The 16123-nt window shown below is 38.2% G+C and overlaps 2 protein-coding genes and 1 long non-coding RNA gene across 10 annotated transcripts in view; 2 read left to right on the top strand and 1 right to left on the bottom strand.

Annotated features, from left to right (window-relative positions):
- GPR176 (G protein-coupled receptor 176) overlaps positions 1-4565 on the top strand; it is a 30239-nt gene extending 25674 nt beyond the window's left edge. Inside the window, exons 2-3 of the mRNA XM_053946924.1 lie at positions 2327-2579; positions 3458-4565. Of these exons, the coding sequence (XP_053802899.1) occupies positions 2327-2579; positions 3458-4565 (1361 nt within the window). The remainder of the gene's footprint in view (positions 1-2326; positions 2580-3457) is intronic.
- A 2693-nt stretch (positions 4566-7258) lies between these two features.
- On the bottom strand, positions 7259-11093 carry LOC128790304 (uncharacterized). 2 transcript variants are annotated; one of them, XR_008431689.1, is made up of 3 exons: positions 10832-11093; positions 9536-9793; positions 7259-7455 (listed from the first exon to the last, which is right to left on the bottom strand). It is a non-coding gene; the product is annotated as an uncharacterized LOC128790304 (long non-coding RNA). The 2 variants fall into 2 exon arrangements; XR_008431690.1 differs by having other exon boundaries at positions 10908-11093.
- A 71-nt stretch (positions 11094-11164) lies between these two features.
- Positions 11165-16123, top strand: part of FSIP1 (fibrous sheath interacting protein 1) — a 135026-nt gene continuing 130067 nt past the window's right edge. For 6 of the 7 annotated variants that reach the window (XR_008431401.1, XR_008431403.1, XR_008431400.1 and 3 more), the window contains exons 1-5: positions 11193-11575; positions 12148-12273; positions 12622-12808; positions 13628-13777; positions 15134-15303. Coding sequence is in view for 2 of the 7 variants with exons in the window: in XM_053945388.1 (XP_053801363.1) it covers positions 11549-11575; positions 12148-12273; positions 12622-12808; positions 13628-13777; positions 15134-15303 (660 nt within the window). In the remaining 5 variants the exon portion in view is untranslated. The other variant, XR_008431404.1, reaches the window with a different exon arrangement.

Raw genomic sequence — 16123 nt, 5'->3', positions numbered from 1 at the left:
GAATTTACAAAAGACACATGACACAGAGTATAGAAAATTGAATCCCAAATGACATTCAGGTACTGCAGACTGAAATAGGAGATGTGTGAGGTAGATTTTGAAGTTAATATTGAATGCTTCCATTGAAACAGTGCTGTTTTATCAAGAAGCAGAAGTAAACTTTTTGCTAGTTCTTGGTACTTGCCACTTGGTATGCACATTGGCCATGTGAACAAGAATATGGTCTTGCTGCTATTTTACATGGACAGCCATTGGAATACTCTCCTTGGCACATAAAAGCTTGGGGGTTTTTATTGATTGGAGGACAAATCAAAGCAAAGAATGATAAAGCGAGGAGTGTTGGGGGACTGCAGCTGCTTTTTCATATCTCAATCAGCAGCTTAAGATGCTGTTTTCTCTCATTACGGCTATTTGTAGGTAACCTATAAAAATGCTAACAAATCTGCCACATAAATCAATTACACTTCAACTCAAAAGAACTTCTGGTAAGTGTCAACAATATAGAGTATCCACAATGTGGCTGTTGATATGGTCTGCAGTAAGAACAGTTTAACTGCTTGGAGGTGGGAAGCTAAACTCTACTTTTCACGCTGTCCAGCTGCAGAGAATAAATGGAGTTGTCTTATTGAGTTGTATTTGTATGCTGGTAGCCATTCTTTGACTGGTCTAGTGGTACTGCACAGTGCATCTTTGGGAGAAGTAAAATAAAGGGGAAAAAGAATGTCTGTGAAGTCAGGGCTGGAAAGCTGGGACCAGGTCACATGATGTTGTTACATGATGTTACATGAGTGCGCCCCACTCAGCTGTGCTAGCAGAGATCCTTGCCTCCACAGATCAGAGGGCTGAAGCACTTGATCTAGGCAGGCTAAAGTAGTTGGGTTGTCAAGCCTGGAGAAGAAAAGGTTCCAGGGAGACCTCGCTGCAGCCTTCCAGTACTTCAAGGGGGCTACAAGAGAGCTGGCTGGAAAGGGATTTTTTACAAGGGCATGTAGTGATAGGACATGGGGAAATGGCTTTAAGCTGAAAGAGGGCAGGTTTAGATTAGATATTAGCAAGAAATTCTTTACTGTGAGGGTGGTGAGGCACTGGAACAGGTTACCCACAGACATTGTGGATGCCCCATCCCTGGGTGTGTTCAAGGCCAGGTTAAATAGGACTTTGAGCAACCTGGTCTAGTGGAAGTTGTCCCTGCCCATGGCACAGGGGGGTTTAGAACAAGATGATCTTTCATGTCCCTTCCAACCCAAACTATTCTATGATTCTGTGATCTTTGTAAAGACAGATTTTTAAAGGAGAAAGAAAATCCTGTGAGTTTTATGGTATCTTGATATGCATTAGAAGGGACCCATGCTGTAAGAACAGATCACTTAATTTACTCTTCTGCTGTTGCTGTGTAAGATAGAATCATAGAGAAATTTGTGATGGAAAACTTGTGTCTATCATATGATATGTCTTTCTGAGATTTGGATGGAACGCAGTGATAAGGGAAAAACACTGTCATAGCTAATCCTGGTTTTTTTTTCTGTACTTCTGCTTCATTGCTATCCACCCACCCTATTTGAAACAAATGTGTAGAGCTTGAATATCTGAATCAGCAGGTTGCATTCTGTGTATACTTCTGTGAAGTTATGTGCAGCAAGTATTTTTTTTTCTGTTCTGCTTGTCCCATTTGTTTTGTTATTATGTACATAGAGAATATCTTGGGGGAGGGGGAAAAGGTAGATTTCTTCTGGATGTGGCTTTACACAGGCCTGTCTGTGCCATTGAAGTGGTCCATGAAAATAAAAGCAAGCTGCTATAATCCACTTACAAACAGATTAAAACTACATACTTATATTTTAATCGTATCTGTATTTACTTAGTGTAAATTTGTAATAGTGTAAATTTTTATCTTTAAAAAAGAATTCTGTACTATTTATTAAAATACGAACACTTTAGCCAGTTTCTGTATTTTAATACTCAGGATAGACCATTTAATACAGGAATCAATATAAGTATCTAAAAATATGGTTTAGATAGTTTTCTTAGGCATTTGCTTCTGAAATCCCCTAATTAATTCATTACCAGAAGATGGGAGGGGATAGCTGGGGTGTGTGTAATTGTTCCTAGCCTTCTGATTGAAGCTGATGAAGCCACTAGCCCTTACAGACTTCCTAATTTGAGCAGCATCATGATCCAAATCAGTGATACCTGGCAAACTCCAAACAATTATTTTCATTTGCAGTACTAGGGAACATTCAAATCTGTTAAGATTATTGTTACTGGGGCCTGGGGTTGGTTGTTTGTCTGTTTTCCTTTTTTTTATGCTTCCTGTCTCTACTCGCAGGTAACATCATGGTGCTGTGGTCAACTTGCAGAACATCGCTACTTAAATCTGTAACAAACCGGTTCATTAAGAATTTGGCCTGCTCGGGGATCTGTGCCAGCCTAGTCTGTGTGCCTTTTGACATTGCTCTTAGTGCCAGTCCACACTGCTGCTGGTGGATCTATACGATGCTCTTCTGCAGAATTGCCAAGTTTCTGCACAAAGTCTTCTGCTCAGTGACCATCCTTAGTTTTCCAGCCATTGCTCTTGACAGGTAATGGGGAAAATTTGCCATGATCCTGGATTTTTCTTTCTTCTTTCTCCCCTTGTCTTGATAAATGTGGTATCACTATCTGTAATGCACACCAATGTTGCACTGGAACAGCGTATCAGTTGAAAACTTGTGATCTGCCTCACAAAAAGCACAAACTCCTACCACTTATACTGATAAGTGTGACAAGTTAGGTCTGTCATGAAAACTCTGTGAGCTTAAAAGTCCACTGCAGTACTCCAGCAGTAAACAAACAATCAACATCTGAAATTTGAAGTGCATGTCAGAGATGCACTTTTTTTTTTTTTTAAAGCACACAGAATGTTCAGTGTTCAGCAATGCTTTTGCACAGTTGGTACAAAGCAAAACATCACTGTACTTCCAATAGATGGATACATGTAATTTGTGACCAACAGCTCTTTCCAAATATCCAGAAAAAATCTGTTATAAAGCAACTTTTAAAACTCTGAGTCTGGTCTTTGAATGTGGCACAGGCCTCCATCATGTCTTTTGAAATTTTGAGTGTGTGCAATGTACTGTCTAGTTTATGAGTGAGTTAATGGTGAAATCTTCAAAATAATATTCATATGCATCAGCCAAAGTGTTGTATCGAAAGAAATTTTCACCACCAAAAATGTGATCTTGACATTTAAATAGTCAAGTTTTTTCTACAGACAGACCTGCAAAGGCAGACCTTTGGGGGGGTTGGGTTTTTTGTTTGTTTGTTGGTGTTTTTATTATTTTAATTTTCCCCTTTCATAAACAGCTAGTCAGTTGGCAACCCAGTTACGGATTTGGAGCATTATGCTCAGATAGCTTCTGAGAGGTTTCTCATAAGCAGTATGGCCATGAAAATAATTATAATTTTTTTCTTTTGACAGATACTACTCTGTTTTATATCCTCTGGAAAGAAAAATATCTGATGCAAAATCCCGAGACCTGGTTATCTATATCTGGGCCCATGCAATAGTGGCCAGCATTCCAGTATTTGCTGTGACCAATGTGTCTGATATTTATGCCATGTCCACTTGCTCTGAATCTTGGAGTTACTCCCTTGGCCACCTGATATATGTCATCATCTATAATATCACCACTGTGATTGTACCAGTGGCTGTGGTATTTCTCTTTATGATTCTTATTCGCAGAGCACTGAGTGCCAGCCAGAAGAAAAAAGTCATCATAGCTGCATTAAGGACCCCTCAGAACACAGTTTCCATCCCATATGCCTCCCAGCGAGAAGCTGAGCTCCACATCATGCTGCTTTCTATGGTTATGATATTTATCTTCTGCAGCGTCCCCTACGTGACTTTGGTGATTTACCGCACCATACTCAATATTTCAGATATTTCAGTCTTCTTGCTCCTCACTGCTATTTGGCTGCCTAAGGTCTCTTTGCTGGCCAACCCTTTGTTATTTTTAACTGTTAACAAATCAGTACGGAAGTGCTTAGTGGGGACAATAGTACAGCTGCACCGAAGGTTTAGCAGGAGAAACACTGTCAGCTCAGGTGGTATTGCAGATGATAATCTGGAGCCCAGTGTCCATTCAGGAAGCCAGCTTCTGGAGATGTTTCATATTGGGCAACAACAAATCTTCAAGCCAATGGAAGATGAGGAGAATGAGACCAAATCCATTGGCTCTGGTGACTTTCAACGGAAAGAAATTCCTACCACCAGTTTAGAGCTAGGACAGACTTCGGTTCACAGGTTTATACCACAGACGATTGCAGACTCTGCGGCTCAGGTGGCCCCAGCTGTGCCCACAGAAGCCGATACAGTAAATGACAAGTATTCCATGCAGTTTGGTTTTGGACCCTTTGAGCTGCCTCCACAGTGGCTCTCAGAAAACCGTAACAATAAGAAGCGACTCCTGCCTCCTTTGGGGAATACCCCTGAAGAGCTAATCCAGACAAAACAGCCTAAGTGTAAAGCAGAAAGAAAAGTCAGCAGAAACAATAAAGTCAGTATCTTTCCCAAGGTGGATTCTTAGTAAGAGCAGGAGTTTTACATGACAGACAAAGGTCACTTTCTATTACATTTTTGATCCTATGGATCTTTATTATGTTGAAATTTGTTACAGCCTGATTTTTTTTGCCAAATATAAGTTAACGAACAAACAAAAGAAAAACACATATACAAGTGTTCCTTATTAATATGAAATACTTAATGAAAATAATATATCAAATATATATGGAAATTTGTAGTTTGAGCTCTGAAATCCCTACAATGATACCTTCTAATTAACTTTCAAAAGTACATATGAATTTGGGAACAATTTTTATGGCTGAATTTTGGAAATAGAGCAGTTGGTTTTCTGGGAAACGTTATATTGTATTAAAATGGATGGGGCATCAAAGTAACTTAACAGAAAAAGCTGTAGAGAGCAGAAGACAGGCAGCATGGTAAGTCCTACTCTCCTGCAAACAGACACAGCAAGATTCTGCACAGTTCATTAATGAAGTAGGATGGACTGTTAAGTGCATTTGTTTTCTGTTATACACATTTATTTGATCAGTGTTAAAACTTGCTGGATTTTTTTGCACAAATTAGTTACCAAGCATCTGCCAAACATCTAAAGTATTTTAAAACCTAGATCACTGTTTTTGGCTTAAAATATCCACAAAGCCAAGAATACCCAAATCATCATGTGTATTAAATTTGAGAAAGATCTCTTTTTATAAAGATCCGACATATATTCCTGTAGATTTAAGTAAAATTTGGATTGGAGACCACGCACAACAAATCCTGACTCCAATAAACAAATATGTATGTGCTAAGAATCCTGTGATAAAGGGCATATACAAATGTCCCTAAAGTATGTATTAAGTAACTAAGGAGTAAGCCTTGAAATAAACTTAGCTGCTGGTGCACTCTGCTGTTTTCTTATGGGAAAGCAAGCAAATGAAATAAATGGGTGTGAAATTCTAGTGGCCTTTCTCTGAGTGTGAGAGTCTCGGTTCCTGAGTCTATCTCACTCTCACACAGAGAAAGACTCACAGGGAGAGATTCTGAGTGTTTCAGCTGAACCATTGGGTGAAGAAGCTGGCAACAGACCTAAAAAGGCAAAGGTTTATTAATGCTGTTGCTCAATATTGCAAGAGGAAGAGAAGTTTTTCTTCTATCTTCACAGATACAGATACCAGCCCTCCTGCTCCACTCATCTTGCAGAGCAGACCACCCAGTGTATGAACACAAGACTTTCAAATCTGGTGCCCAATTCCTGAGTGAGTCAGTCATGCCTGCCCTGGTATCAGCTCAGCAGCCTTTCTGTGAGAGTTCAGGCATTGTGCTGCAACTTGCCTCTCTGCATAATCACAGGCATATTGTCTCATTTATACTGAATGTGAACTTTAAACTCTGTCTGTTAGGTGACCTAAAACTATTGCAACCCTGACATTTTAGTTCTCATTCAGTTTCAAACAGTCTTTCATCTGCACTCACTGTTGTCTTTGTGGGTAGTTTCTTAAAAGCACAATCTTGTAACACCTGTTTGCTCCTTGTGGTTTTCCTGTACTTCAGCCCTTTGCTGCATGCTGAACCTTTATCTGTGATTACTGTCTGTTTGTGAAAGTAGTTTTCTTTAAAGTATACTTTAAAAGGGACAAGGTGAAGAATCTTGACAAGTTCAAAGAAACTTACTAAATCCAACCAGTTAATCTTAAAAGTAAGAAGAAATTCTGCTAAAGCAAAATGTACCTCTTCTTCCTTCATCATGATTGAAGGAAGTCACCAGCTTCTGACGGCGCCAAGGTTGTGCATTTCTACAAGTCATTAAGAGCAAATGTTTTAATAAAAACATATTTAAAGAAAGGTGTATAAATTAGTGTGTAAAATATGTTTTTCTCCATTTCCTCTTTGGTTTTCAGTGCATTTCACTTCTTGCTAGTTCAAGAGCTTCTCAGTTTGGGAGTGAGGAACATTCTTCAAGGGGTCCAGATGGGTGGTGGGAGCCTGAGCTGCCCTTCTTAGATACAGAGATAAGAAGACAGACATAGCTTGCCTGAAATCAGACAGAAGAAAGATTCCAGAAAAAGTTGGTCCTTCTGTGGCAGAGGTGGAGAAGTATTACAGCATGCATTTTTTTTAAAGTGCCAGTAAAAAGTAATTTAATGGATTGTTTGTTTTTCCAAAATTAGTGAAAGAACATATGCCATTGAGAAAATCTTGAAAACCTAAAAATCAAAGTAGGAGTTGTAGTTTCCTTATGAATTTTGGCTAAGTTTAACATTCATGTCTCGCTTACATATAGGTACTGCTCAAAATCTCTGTGATTACTGAATGTGGAGAAATGTTTACTCAGATCTGAACTCCTTTGAAGAAAAGCAAACTTCTTTTTGTCCTTTTCAACTCTCATATTGAATGAAACACCAATCATAAATGTAAGGAGTTAAATTGCATAAAATTTCATGTTATATCTGGAAAGCAAAGGGTTTGTGATGAGTTTTTACTGTTGAGACAAAAATACCTCTTTCTTTCAAAAAGAATACATGTAAACACTCAACTGTATTTTTTTTTAGCAGATTATATCCAAAGACATTGAAATCCTTCACCAAGAAATTAACTACAGTGGTTTTTCATATCTCAAGAATTACTTGAGAATGTTTTTAGTTCATCTTTTAGCAATTCATCCATGTGGAAAAAATTCACAAAAGCACATCTTTTTATCGGAGAAAACCCAACCTGTGTAAAAACCAACCTGTTTAATCTGTGTAAAATTCACAAACCAGCCTCTATGCTAGAATTCTTTATGTAAGATGGAATATTTGACTTGTTTCATTTTTAACTCCATTTAAGACAGTAGTAGCTTTGAGCCATTACTGCTGTTGCTTGGATTGTTGTTCAAATTATTCACCTGGGCAAAATGTTTTCCAGTGTCCAACCTAAAAAAAAAAAAAAAAATCAAGTCTTGCTGTAACATCACATTAAAGTTACACAGAAATGAGTTATGAGGTTTTTTTTGGTCTTTTTGTTTGTTTGTGGTTGTTTTTAACCACCACAGGTGTTGGTAAGATAAATGTTTCTTTCTAGATTATTGAAGAACAAAAGTGAACTACAAAGCAAAGCTGCAGGAATTTAAGAAGAAAAAGCCTGGGGTAATTTGGCCAATGCAAATGGATTTAAAGGCTAAGTCTTACTACTGGAGAATGAACTTGGAGAAAGGAAAGTTAGAAGCCATTATTCTAGCACTTAAGGGAGGAAAATAGAGCTTACATTAAACAAAGGAGGAAATAGTTTAAAAAGGACAAAAGGACTACAAGGACAATGTCAATTTATTGTCCTGAGATATCCTTAAGAAATATTGTTAAATTCAAACAAACATCATGTAAAAATTTTAAAAACCCAATCCCAAATGAAATGAAAAACCAAAACTGTCCTTCAGTACAGTTGGTGAAATACTTAAAAAAAATTGTATTTTGCTTTTCTCTGTAAGGAGAAAGTGGACTATTTTTAAAAGGAAGCATAAGAAATATCAAATGAATACACATTTGTTAATGCAAACCAGGGTTTCTCCAGCAGCAATTCTGCATCCTGAGGTTCCCTATGGCTAAGCATAGTGCACTGCAATGGCGATTTACTCCAGAAACTCCTTTGTGCACACTACTTGACTAAGCAGTAATGTAACTTCTTGGCTTCCATTTCTGTAAAACTACACCCTGTACATTTTGCCTGGATCACTTCCTAAGCCACAGAAGGTCCTGAGGCACTTGCAGGACTGAATTGTTTGGGTTGCCTTGCAGCTGTTTGGTAGCAAACTCCCAACGCACTGCACGGGCAGCACTGAGATTTCAGCACAACACAGTCCATCTTGAGCTCCTGCTTCCACACCCTGCTCTTGTCCTGCAGCAGAAGGTGGGGCAACATGGAAGGCAGTTTTGTAAACACAGGAGCTTTTCCAATGCAATTCGAAGAATTAATACTTAGCTTTAATAAACAATTGAAGTTTTACCATTGACTCTGGACTTGGTGTTTTAGTTTGGCCTGCCTCCCTCAGCTGACAGGTTACTGTGCCGATGGAGCACCCTGCAGAACTCTACTCATCCTCACCAAGGGTTTCTGGGAAAATTTGAGTATGGCCCAAAATTCATGGCTCTTTGCCCTTGACTTGGCACACCAGTCAAAAGATACTAATACATAATCACTTGTCCTTTGCAAGATAGGAGTCTGTTTATTGCCCTAACCTTTAGAGGAATTAATATAATGAATATTATTAGCTGTGCTTGTCCTAACCTGAGTACTGGAACTGTTACAGTCTGCCTTAGAAATATTGCCTATGGTAAATAAAAGGTAATTCAGGTGAGTACACAGAAAAATATGAAAAATAATCAAAGGTAAATAACTAATGAGCATTAAAAAAATCTTGATTTTTTTCTCTAACATGTATGAGACAATGAAATAAAAGTGTTTTGGCTACCATTTGTGTATTAAAAGGCTTTTCAGAAGAGGAGTATGAAGGTAAGCAATAGTAATTGGGAACAAGTTCCCTGTATGTTCCCTGTTGTTTGTATTTCTTTTTGATTGGATCAGGAAGAAAAGGATAAATAAATTTTGTTACTATGACAACTGTGTTCTGAGTATCAAGACAGCTTGTCTAAATGTGATTTCATCATGTTATAACCTATCTTTTAGGATGAAAAGCACATCTTGGATTTCTTTTCTTGCTGTCCACTTTCTAGACACAACAAGTTTTTCTCATTCCAACCTTTAAAAAAAAAATTGTTATACTTCAAAGAACTATCTAGTTTATCTTTGAACAAAATTGACCTGTTCCTGGAAAGGCAAAAAAAGAAAGCTCATCCTTGATTCTGCCATTCTAGTTCAAGCTTCAGTATAAGTCCACCTGCCACCTATAACAATATTTGAGATTATGTAGTATTTGATGTTATTAATAAAGCTCAGTTCTTATTGGAGAGGAAGACTCTTATGACCTGATTTACAGGATTTGAGATGAACTCTACGAACCTCTTCATCTCTGGGTCTTCCAGGACACACAGCAGATGATAAGATCAACTGTGGTTTGTTTGAGATATCCCTGCTCAGCCATTATTACTCAATCTCAGGTGTGACAGCCTCATTGGAAACCTTCACTGGTTCTACGTGGACAAACAGCAGCAAGAAGCCTATTCCTGCACCAGTTTCAAAGGAGTTTTATGTCTGTTTGTACCCAGATCCAGAGCTAGGTGGTCTCCTTTCAAAGGCTCTTGTGAGGTTGTAGGCAGTCTGTAATAGGAAAGTTGATAACAAGACAAACTCTGTCAGCTGTTCAGCATATGCATTGGACTGTAGAAAAAAAAATAAATATTGGGGCAGTTACAGCTAGCTGCTTGCCATACCTCATTATGCATAGCGAATGTAATTCCTAATACAGAACCCCCATATTTTAATTTAGCCAGTTTGGAATGATACTGTCCATTCTACTGCTTTCTCATTGTCATTACTGGCCTTAGATATACAACTTGCACATGTAAACACGCATTCTTCTTTTTTTTTTTTTTTTTTTTTTTTTTTTTTTTTTTTTTTTTTTTAATTTTTTTTTTTTTTTTTTTTTTTGCTTCAAATCATCATCTGCACCGTCTGGAAAGCACCACAGGTTCTAAACACCACTGTGATATTGCTTTAGCAATCACAAATGTTAAAATTTTAACATAGCAGAGATCAGCATGCTTAGGGAGGAGGCAAAACCACACAGGGTTCCCTAGTGCACTTTCTCTGTATTCAGTTCTTAACTGTGAGCCACATGGCATCGTGACTGCACTAAATAGCAGGAAAAATGGCTCTCTGAGTGGCACGCGTAACAGTAAAATGCAATGTACTGTAAGCATCAACAAAAGCTCTACTGCAGAACTCAATACTTAACACCTAAGTAAGATTTATTTTGGCAAAAAAAATTGTCAATCAAAACCTTGATTTGAACGAGATGCCCTTTGTCGCTTCAGAAGAAACGGTTTCTTGTGATTTTTTACTGCAAATGAAAACCTAATTTTAACACACGCGTATCAAAGGAAGTGGTAGGAGCCCGGAATTGTCTCTGCCGGTTTTTTTTAAAGTTAATTGGACCATGGGAATTAGTCCTCACATTTTATTTAAATGCAGGAAAGATAAAAAGGGATTAGGAAGGCAATCACGCTCCCCTTATTAATTAATTCCTTATTAACAGTGAGTATTCACGTAAAAACAATGACGACAGTAACAATTTTAAGTTTTAACGGGTTTACTGACTGAAAAGCGATTCAACTATCCTTGTGAGCGAGCACTGACACGATTAGTGCAGAACACCACGCAGAGAACACCAACAATTCACAGCACAGGCACTGCCCGCAGGGCCAGCACGCACTTGTTGCTCACACGGCTGCGGCACGGCGGGGCTCGGAGAAGGAGGCGCCCTGCAGGCAGCGCTCCTCTCCACCAGGACGGGGAGGGCAGAGCTCCAGCGGGGCACAGGGAGCGCTCGGTCACGAACGGATCCCTGCGAACGGAGCGGGACCGGAGCGGGACCGGGACCGGCCCCGCCACCGACGGGCCCGCGCCGGGCCAGCCGCAGCTATCGCGAGACTTCGCCGGCCTGGTCGTCACGGCAACGGCGGCGGCCGCTGCTGCCCTGCCGCGGTGAGGACGGGGCTCCTGCCCCCGCCTGCCCCCTGCGCTCCCTGCCTGCCTCTGCTTTCCTCCCTCCCTGCCTTCCTCTGCTTGCTTTCCTCCCTCCCTGCCTCCCTTCCTGCCTGCTTTCCTCTCTCCCTCCTTGCTGTCTTCCTCTCTGTTTTCTTTCCTCCCTGCCTTCTTGTCTGTTTTCCTCCCTCCCTGCCTGCCTTCCTCTCTGCCTTCTTGCCTCCCTGCCTGTCTCTGTGCTTTCCACCCTGCCTCCCTGCCTGCTTTCCTCCCCGTCTCCCTCCCTCCCTGCCTCCCTTATACTGAAATAAAGACTTGTATTCATTTGAGCCTTCTGAGAATTGCCAGCAAGTGTCATGATGCACTGAGATGTTGAATTCCTGTGAATTCACACAGGTTTTGTTTTGTTTTGTTTGTTTGTTTTGGGTTTTTTTTGTTTTTTGTTTTTTTTTTTTTTTTCCCAGAGAAACGTGTGTGTTTGTGGTTTAAACTCAAAATTGAACTGAGGTTGGGAATATGAATGTTTAGATTTAGAAACTTCCCATTTGAACATAAGTAGTGTTTGGCTGTTTTAGTTGTGTTCAAGATGTGTTTAAAATGCCGTTATTCTTTTTTTTGTTGCTAACTTTGTCAGTCCAATGATTAAGAATAAAAAAAAAAAAGAAAAGAGCCATGACAATTCCTCTGTTGTGAGATTATTTGTAAGGTGTATGCCATTGGAAGTGTCTTTGATAATAAGCACTTTTGAATACTTTGGTTGGCTTGATGATATATTTTTGTATGTATATTAAAAAGCACATACGTGACTGGCAAGCTGGACTGAACTGGAAAAACCTTGCAACATGGAGTTGTTAGAAAGCATTTGAAACTTACATGGTCTATATCTGAAATATTGCAGGGCTTGTAGTGCTTTATTATGAAACTGTTCATTTGAAATGTTGTTTTTGCTGTTTTTTTCCCAATTTTAGGTAACAGTGGATATTACAAGTAGGAGCTTGGATGAAATTTCAAGGCCTGCATCTAGCTCTAGACCTAATTGTAGATCTTTAAATACATCTATGGATTTATTAACACCAGAACCATGTTTGCAAAAGGTAATTTTTATCTCCTTCAGCAGGTTAAAACCTTCATGCCTAATTCTGCATAGTAGAATGCTCAAGAAGTAGTATTCTGCTTTTTTAGTTTCATATGTACCCTAGCCTGACAATCCCAAATCTGACAGTCTGGGGAATGATGAACTGGAGAATCAATGTAAAATCTAAGAAAAAGAGCTTTTTCCTAGTATCCATATCAGACCTGAAAATGGTTCTGTTATTTAAGAAGTACTCTGCAGTGTTGTACAGAATTGTTGTTGTCCTTTGTGATAGCACATGAGTATTGTGCTTATCTTCTTCACCCAAAACATCCCTGTTTTCATGGTGGCAATAATTTGCATCTCATAGGTTGATTCACCTGTCAGTTTGGCTGATGGTTATCAGAGAGACAGTCTAGAAGTTGGCTGTCCAGCAGAAAACAAAGGCGATGACAGAGATAAATCTGATGTCCAGGAAATAAGAACTGATCAGCAAACAGTGGAGAGCATGACCTTCTCTCTTCACAAGTATCTGTGGAATCCTGATGAGTTGTCAGGTGGGAATGACTAAAACTTTGCTTGTGTCTAGACCAAATATCAAGTTTTTACAGCTCGGGTGAAATTCTGCTGATGGAGGGAATAGAGGTTGCAAATAGCCAAAAATCTGGAAAGGAAGATGTCAAAATCCATGTCTTCATTTCTCTTCACTTTTTGAAATCCACCTTTGAAAGAAATGTGTTATTACTGTTACTACAGTACAGTAAATGTCTTATGGCATCATCAACTGTTATCTGGCTTAAAAGATCATTAAAACCTATCTGGGTGTATACCATGGAATCATGTTAGAAAGTGTTTTCATTAAGTTGTTTTTATCTAACTTTTCAGAATAATCATGATCATTTGTTTGAAACATTGTATCCTAATTATGGTCCACCTGTCCAAAAACCTGGAATTTATGGTTATGAATTACAGTATTTAACAAATGAACAATGTTAATACTAATAAAATACTTTAAATATAAGTATGCACTGTTTAACTTTAATTGAAGCACTTACAGAAGTGTTTCATGGCATTCTTCTGCCATTCTATAAGTGGTGATGGATTAATGTTCTGGAGTGTCTGACTGTTTCAAATAGAGATGCAAAGTCAGTGAGTGAAGCAGATGTTTGGATACTGTCTTGAAATTTAGTTAAGATTTCATGACAGAATTGGGATCAAAAGAAATCCCTTGATTCCTGCTCCTGTTTTTAACATGAGTTCTGGTGTACTAGTATATGCTGTTTTTTAAACTAATCCACTGCAAGGCTCTGTGGTGATCCCTAATTGACAAAAAGGTGTCTGGTTTATTGTGAAAGGCTTTTCTCTGTGTTTTTCAGGATGTAGCTCTAATTCAGATTCTCAGGATGAAAGCACTGAAACACAGATGTCGAAATTCTGTGAACTTTCCCCAGGACAACCAAGTAATGCAAAGTCAGATTTTACTTCACAAACTTTGAAACCCTGTGAACCTTCCCCAGGAAAACCAGGTAATGCAAAATCAGATAGTACTTTTCAGGTGTATAAAATTAGCAGTGCAATAAAACCTTTTTCTTTTCTTATTAAAGCTTCTAAGAGAGTTTGTAATGGTGTATTTGTGAGTATATTATATAGTTATAAAGGAATACTGCAAATTGAACATGTATATGAATTGTGCTATTCAAGAGCTATTGGATGAATTCTTTATTTAGAGATTGCTTTATTAATGGATATTAATTTTCTTTAATGCTATAATAGAATTTGGGTTTTCCATAGATTCAATCAGTCTAACAAGGCAGAATTCAGTGGTTATCATATCCAGTGTTGGTCACCAAATATTATATTAATATCTACAGAACAGAAATTTGATAGAACTCAACCTAAAGCTTCACTCAGTAATTTAAGGTTTATATCAAGCTGCTGAAATCAGGCCAGTTGAAATAAGGGCTCTTTTATTTACCATCTGTCCTTCAGTCCATCTGTCCCCTGTAGCTCACTTAGATTTTTATAGCTCTCCCCTTGTTGTATCCCTGATCCTTTTATGGCATAAAGTAGACCAGTGCATCACAGCAAATGCTTGGATCAATGGCTATGTAAAGCACTTGACCTCAAAAAATAAGACAATGAAATAGAGTGTTGCAGGGCTCCAAATTTTTTGGGATTAGGAGCAGTGCTACAAGTGTTCCCTCTACTCTTAAAGTGGAAGCCATAAATGAGGACAGAGTATGAGGATGCTATAGGAAGGGGAAAAGGTAAAAGTTATAATTATAATCTGCATATTTAGGAAAAAAAAAAGAGATGATGTAGAAATCTACTTTAATTAAGTAATGGTAGTTTCCATCATGTTTCACAGTTTTTCATTATTTATAGCAATATTTTTCTAGAACCAGTATCAGAATCTGGTTTTCTAAGAGATAAGACTGGAACTTCTCTAATATTTAAAGGCAGAGATATTACAGAGTCTCTCTTAACCCCAGAATTATTAATTTCAAAATGTATTCTACTAGTCAGGCTGAAAAAAATATTTCATATTTTTAAACTCAGTGATTTTTGCTGATACTGTGGAGATGTTGTCACTTTTCCATTATGAATTTGAATCAAATCACTTGCCCCAAATAGGTGACTTTTCCTCTCCCACACCTCCTTTTCCAACTGCTACAGCTCAGAGTTTGATTCAGCATGTTGCAAAGACTTCTGTATTTTTCCCTGCTACAAACAGGTTTAGAAATTAACATATGTCTGAGAATGCTGTACTCTTGTCTATGGGTGTTGCCAAATTACAGGAACTGCTTTTTAATGCTTGTTTTTTTTTTTTTTTTTTTGACATGCTTCAAGCTAACATTAATTTTAAATATATTCTCCAACAGACTCTTCTGACTTGGAATGTTCTGAAGACACGGATATAAATGCTCAGATTCAAGCAGCTATAAAGAAAATGAATAAACTTGACACAATACTTGAAAAACAGAGTTTTAAAGAAAAAGTAGTTAAAAAGCGAGGCAGAGAAATGAGGGCAATGCTCTGGGAAGAACTTCAGGTTAGAAGTGTTCTGCTTATTTTGTGACTGATGTATCCTAGAGTACGGTCTTATAGAATGATCATATTTCACAGAAGCCTTATTATTATTAAATAACTCACGGCTGGCCAACCAAAATTAAGAAATGGATCCTAAAAAGTAAGATTGGCTAGTTTTTAATACATATTGGCTAAGCAGGCTTTGAAAGAAGGAGATTGTCCTTAAAAATTGGTAAGACAAATTGCTAAATATACAGCTATGTGGGTGTGGTTTACTAGCATGAGTTCTCTGCTTGCAGGGAGGGTAGGGTGTGTCAGGAGGTAACATCTGTGAACCCAGGCTAAAAGGCATTTATTCTGCAAGTGGGATCCATCTTAGGCCCAGCTATTTCAGTACTGTCTGTTGTTGAAGAAATTAAAGATGTTGCCTGAAGAAGGCTGCTACAACACAAATTCCTTTACCCTCTCCTTGACCTGGCCTTTAGCAGTTAAATGCCTTGAAACAAGTTAGTATTTCCTCTGTTATACATTAATAGAAAGAGGAGTTGCTAAAAAACATGATTGGTTTGACTGCATTTTGTAATTTCATTGGATTTGGATTTGGAGCTGCATAGATATTACAGAACTTGTCTGGTGAAGTGGGTCTCCACATAAAAGACAATATGTAACAGAGGCTTTAAAGTTTCACCATATTTTTATCATAACTTCAGGAGATATTCAGATAGCCTCAAGAAGAAAATAAATTGAGAAGAGTAATTTTTCATAGGGTCTGAAGTGCATTAGATCTGATAAGCAGACAATATATTTCACTTAAAAGAATTTACTTTAAATACATGCATGTA

The sequence above is a fragment of the Vidua chalybeata genome, chromosome 6 (genome assembly GCF_026979565.1).
Source record: "Vidua chalybeata isolate OUT-0048 chromosome 6, bVidCha1 merged haplotype, whole genome shotgun sequence".
Classification (NCBI taxonomy): domain Eukaryota; kingdom Metazoa; phylum Chordata; class Aves; order Passeriformes; family Viduidae; genus Vidua; species Vidua chalybeata.
This window is presented reverse-complemented; position numbering and strand designations above follow the sequence as displayed.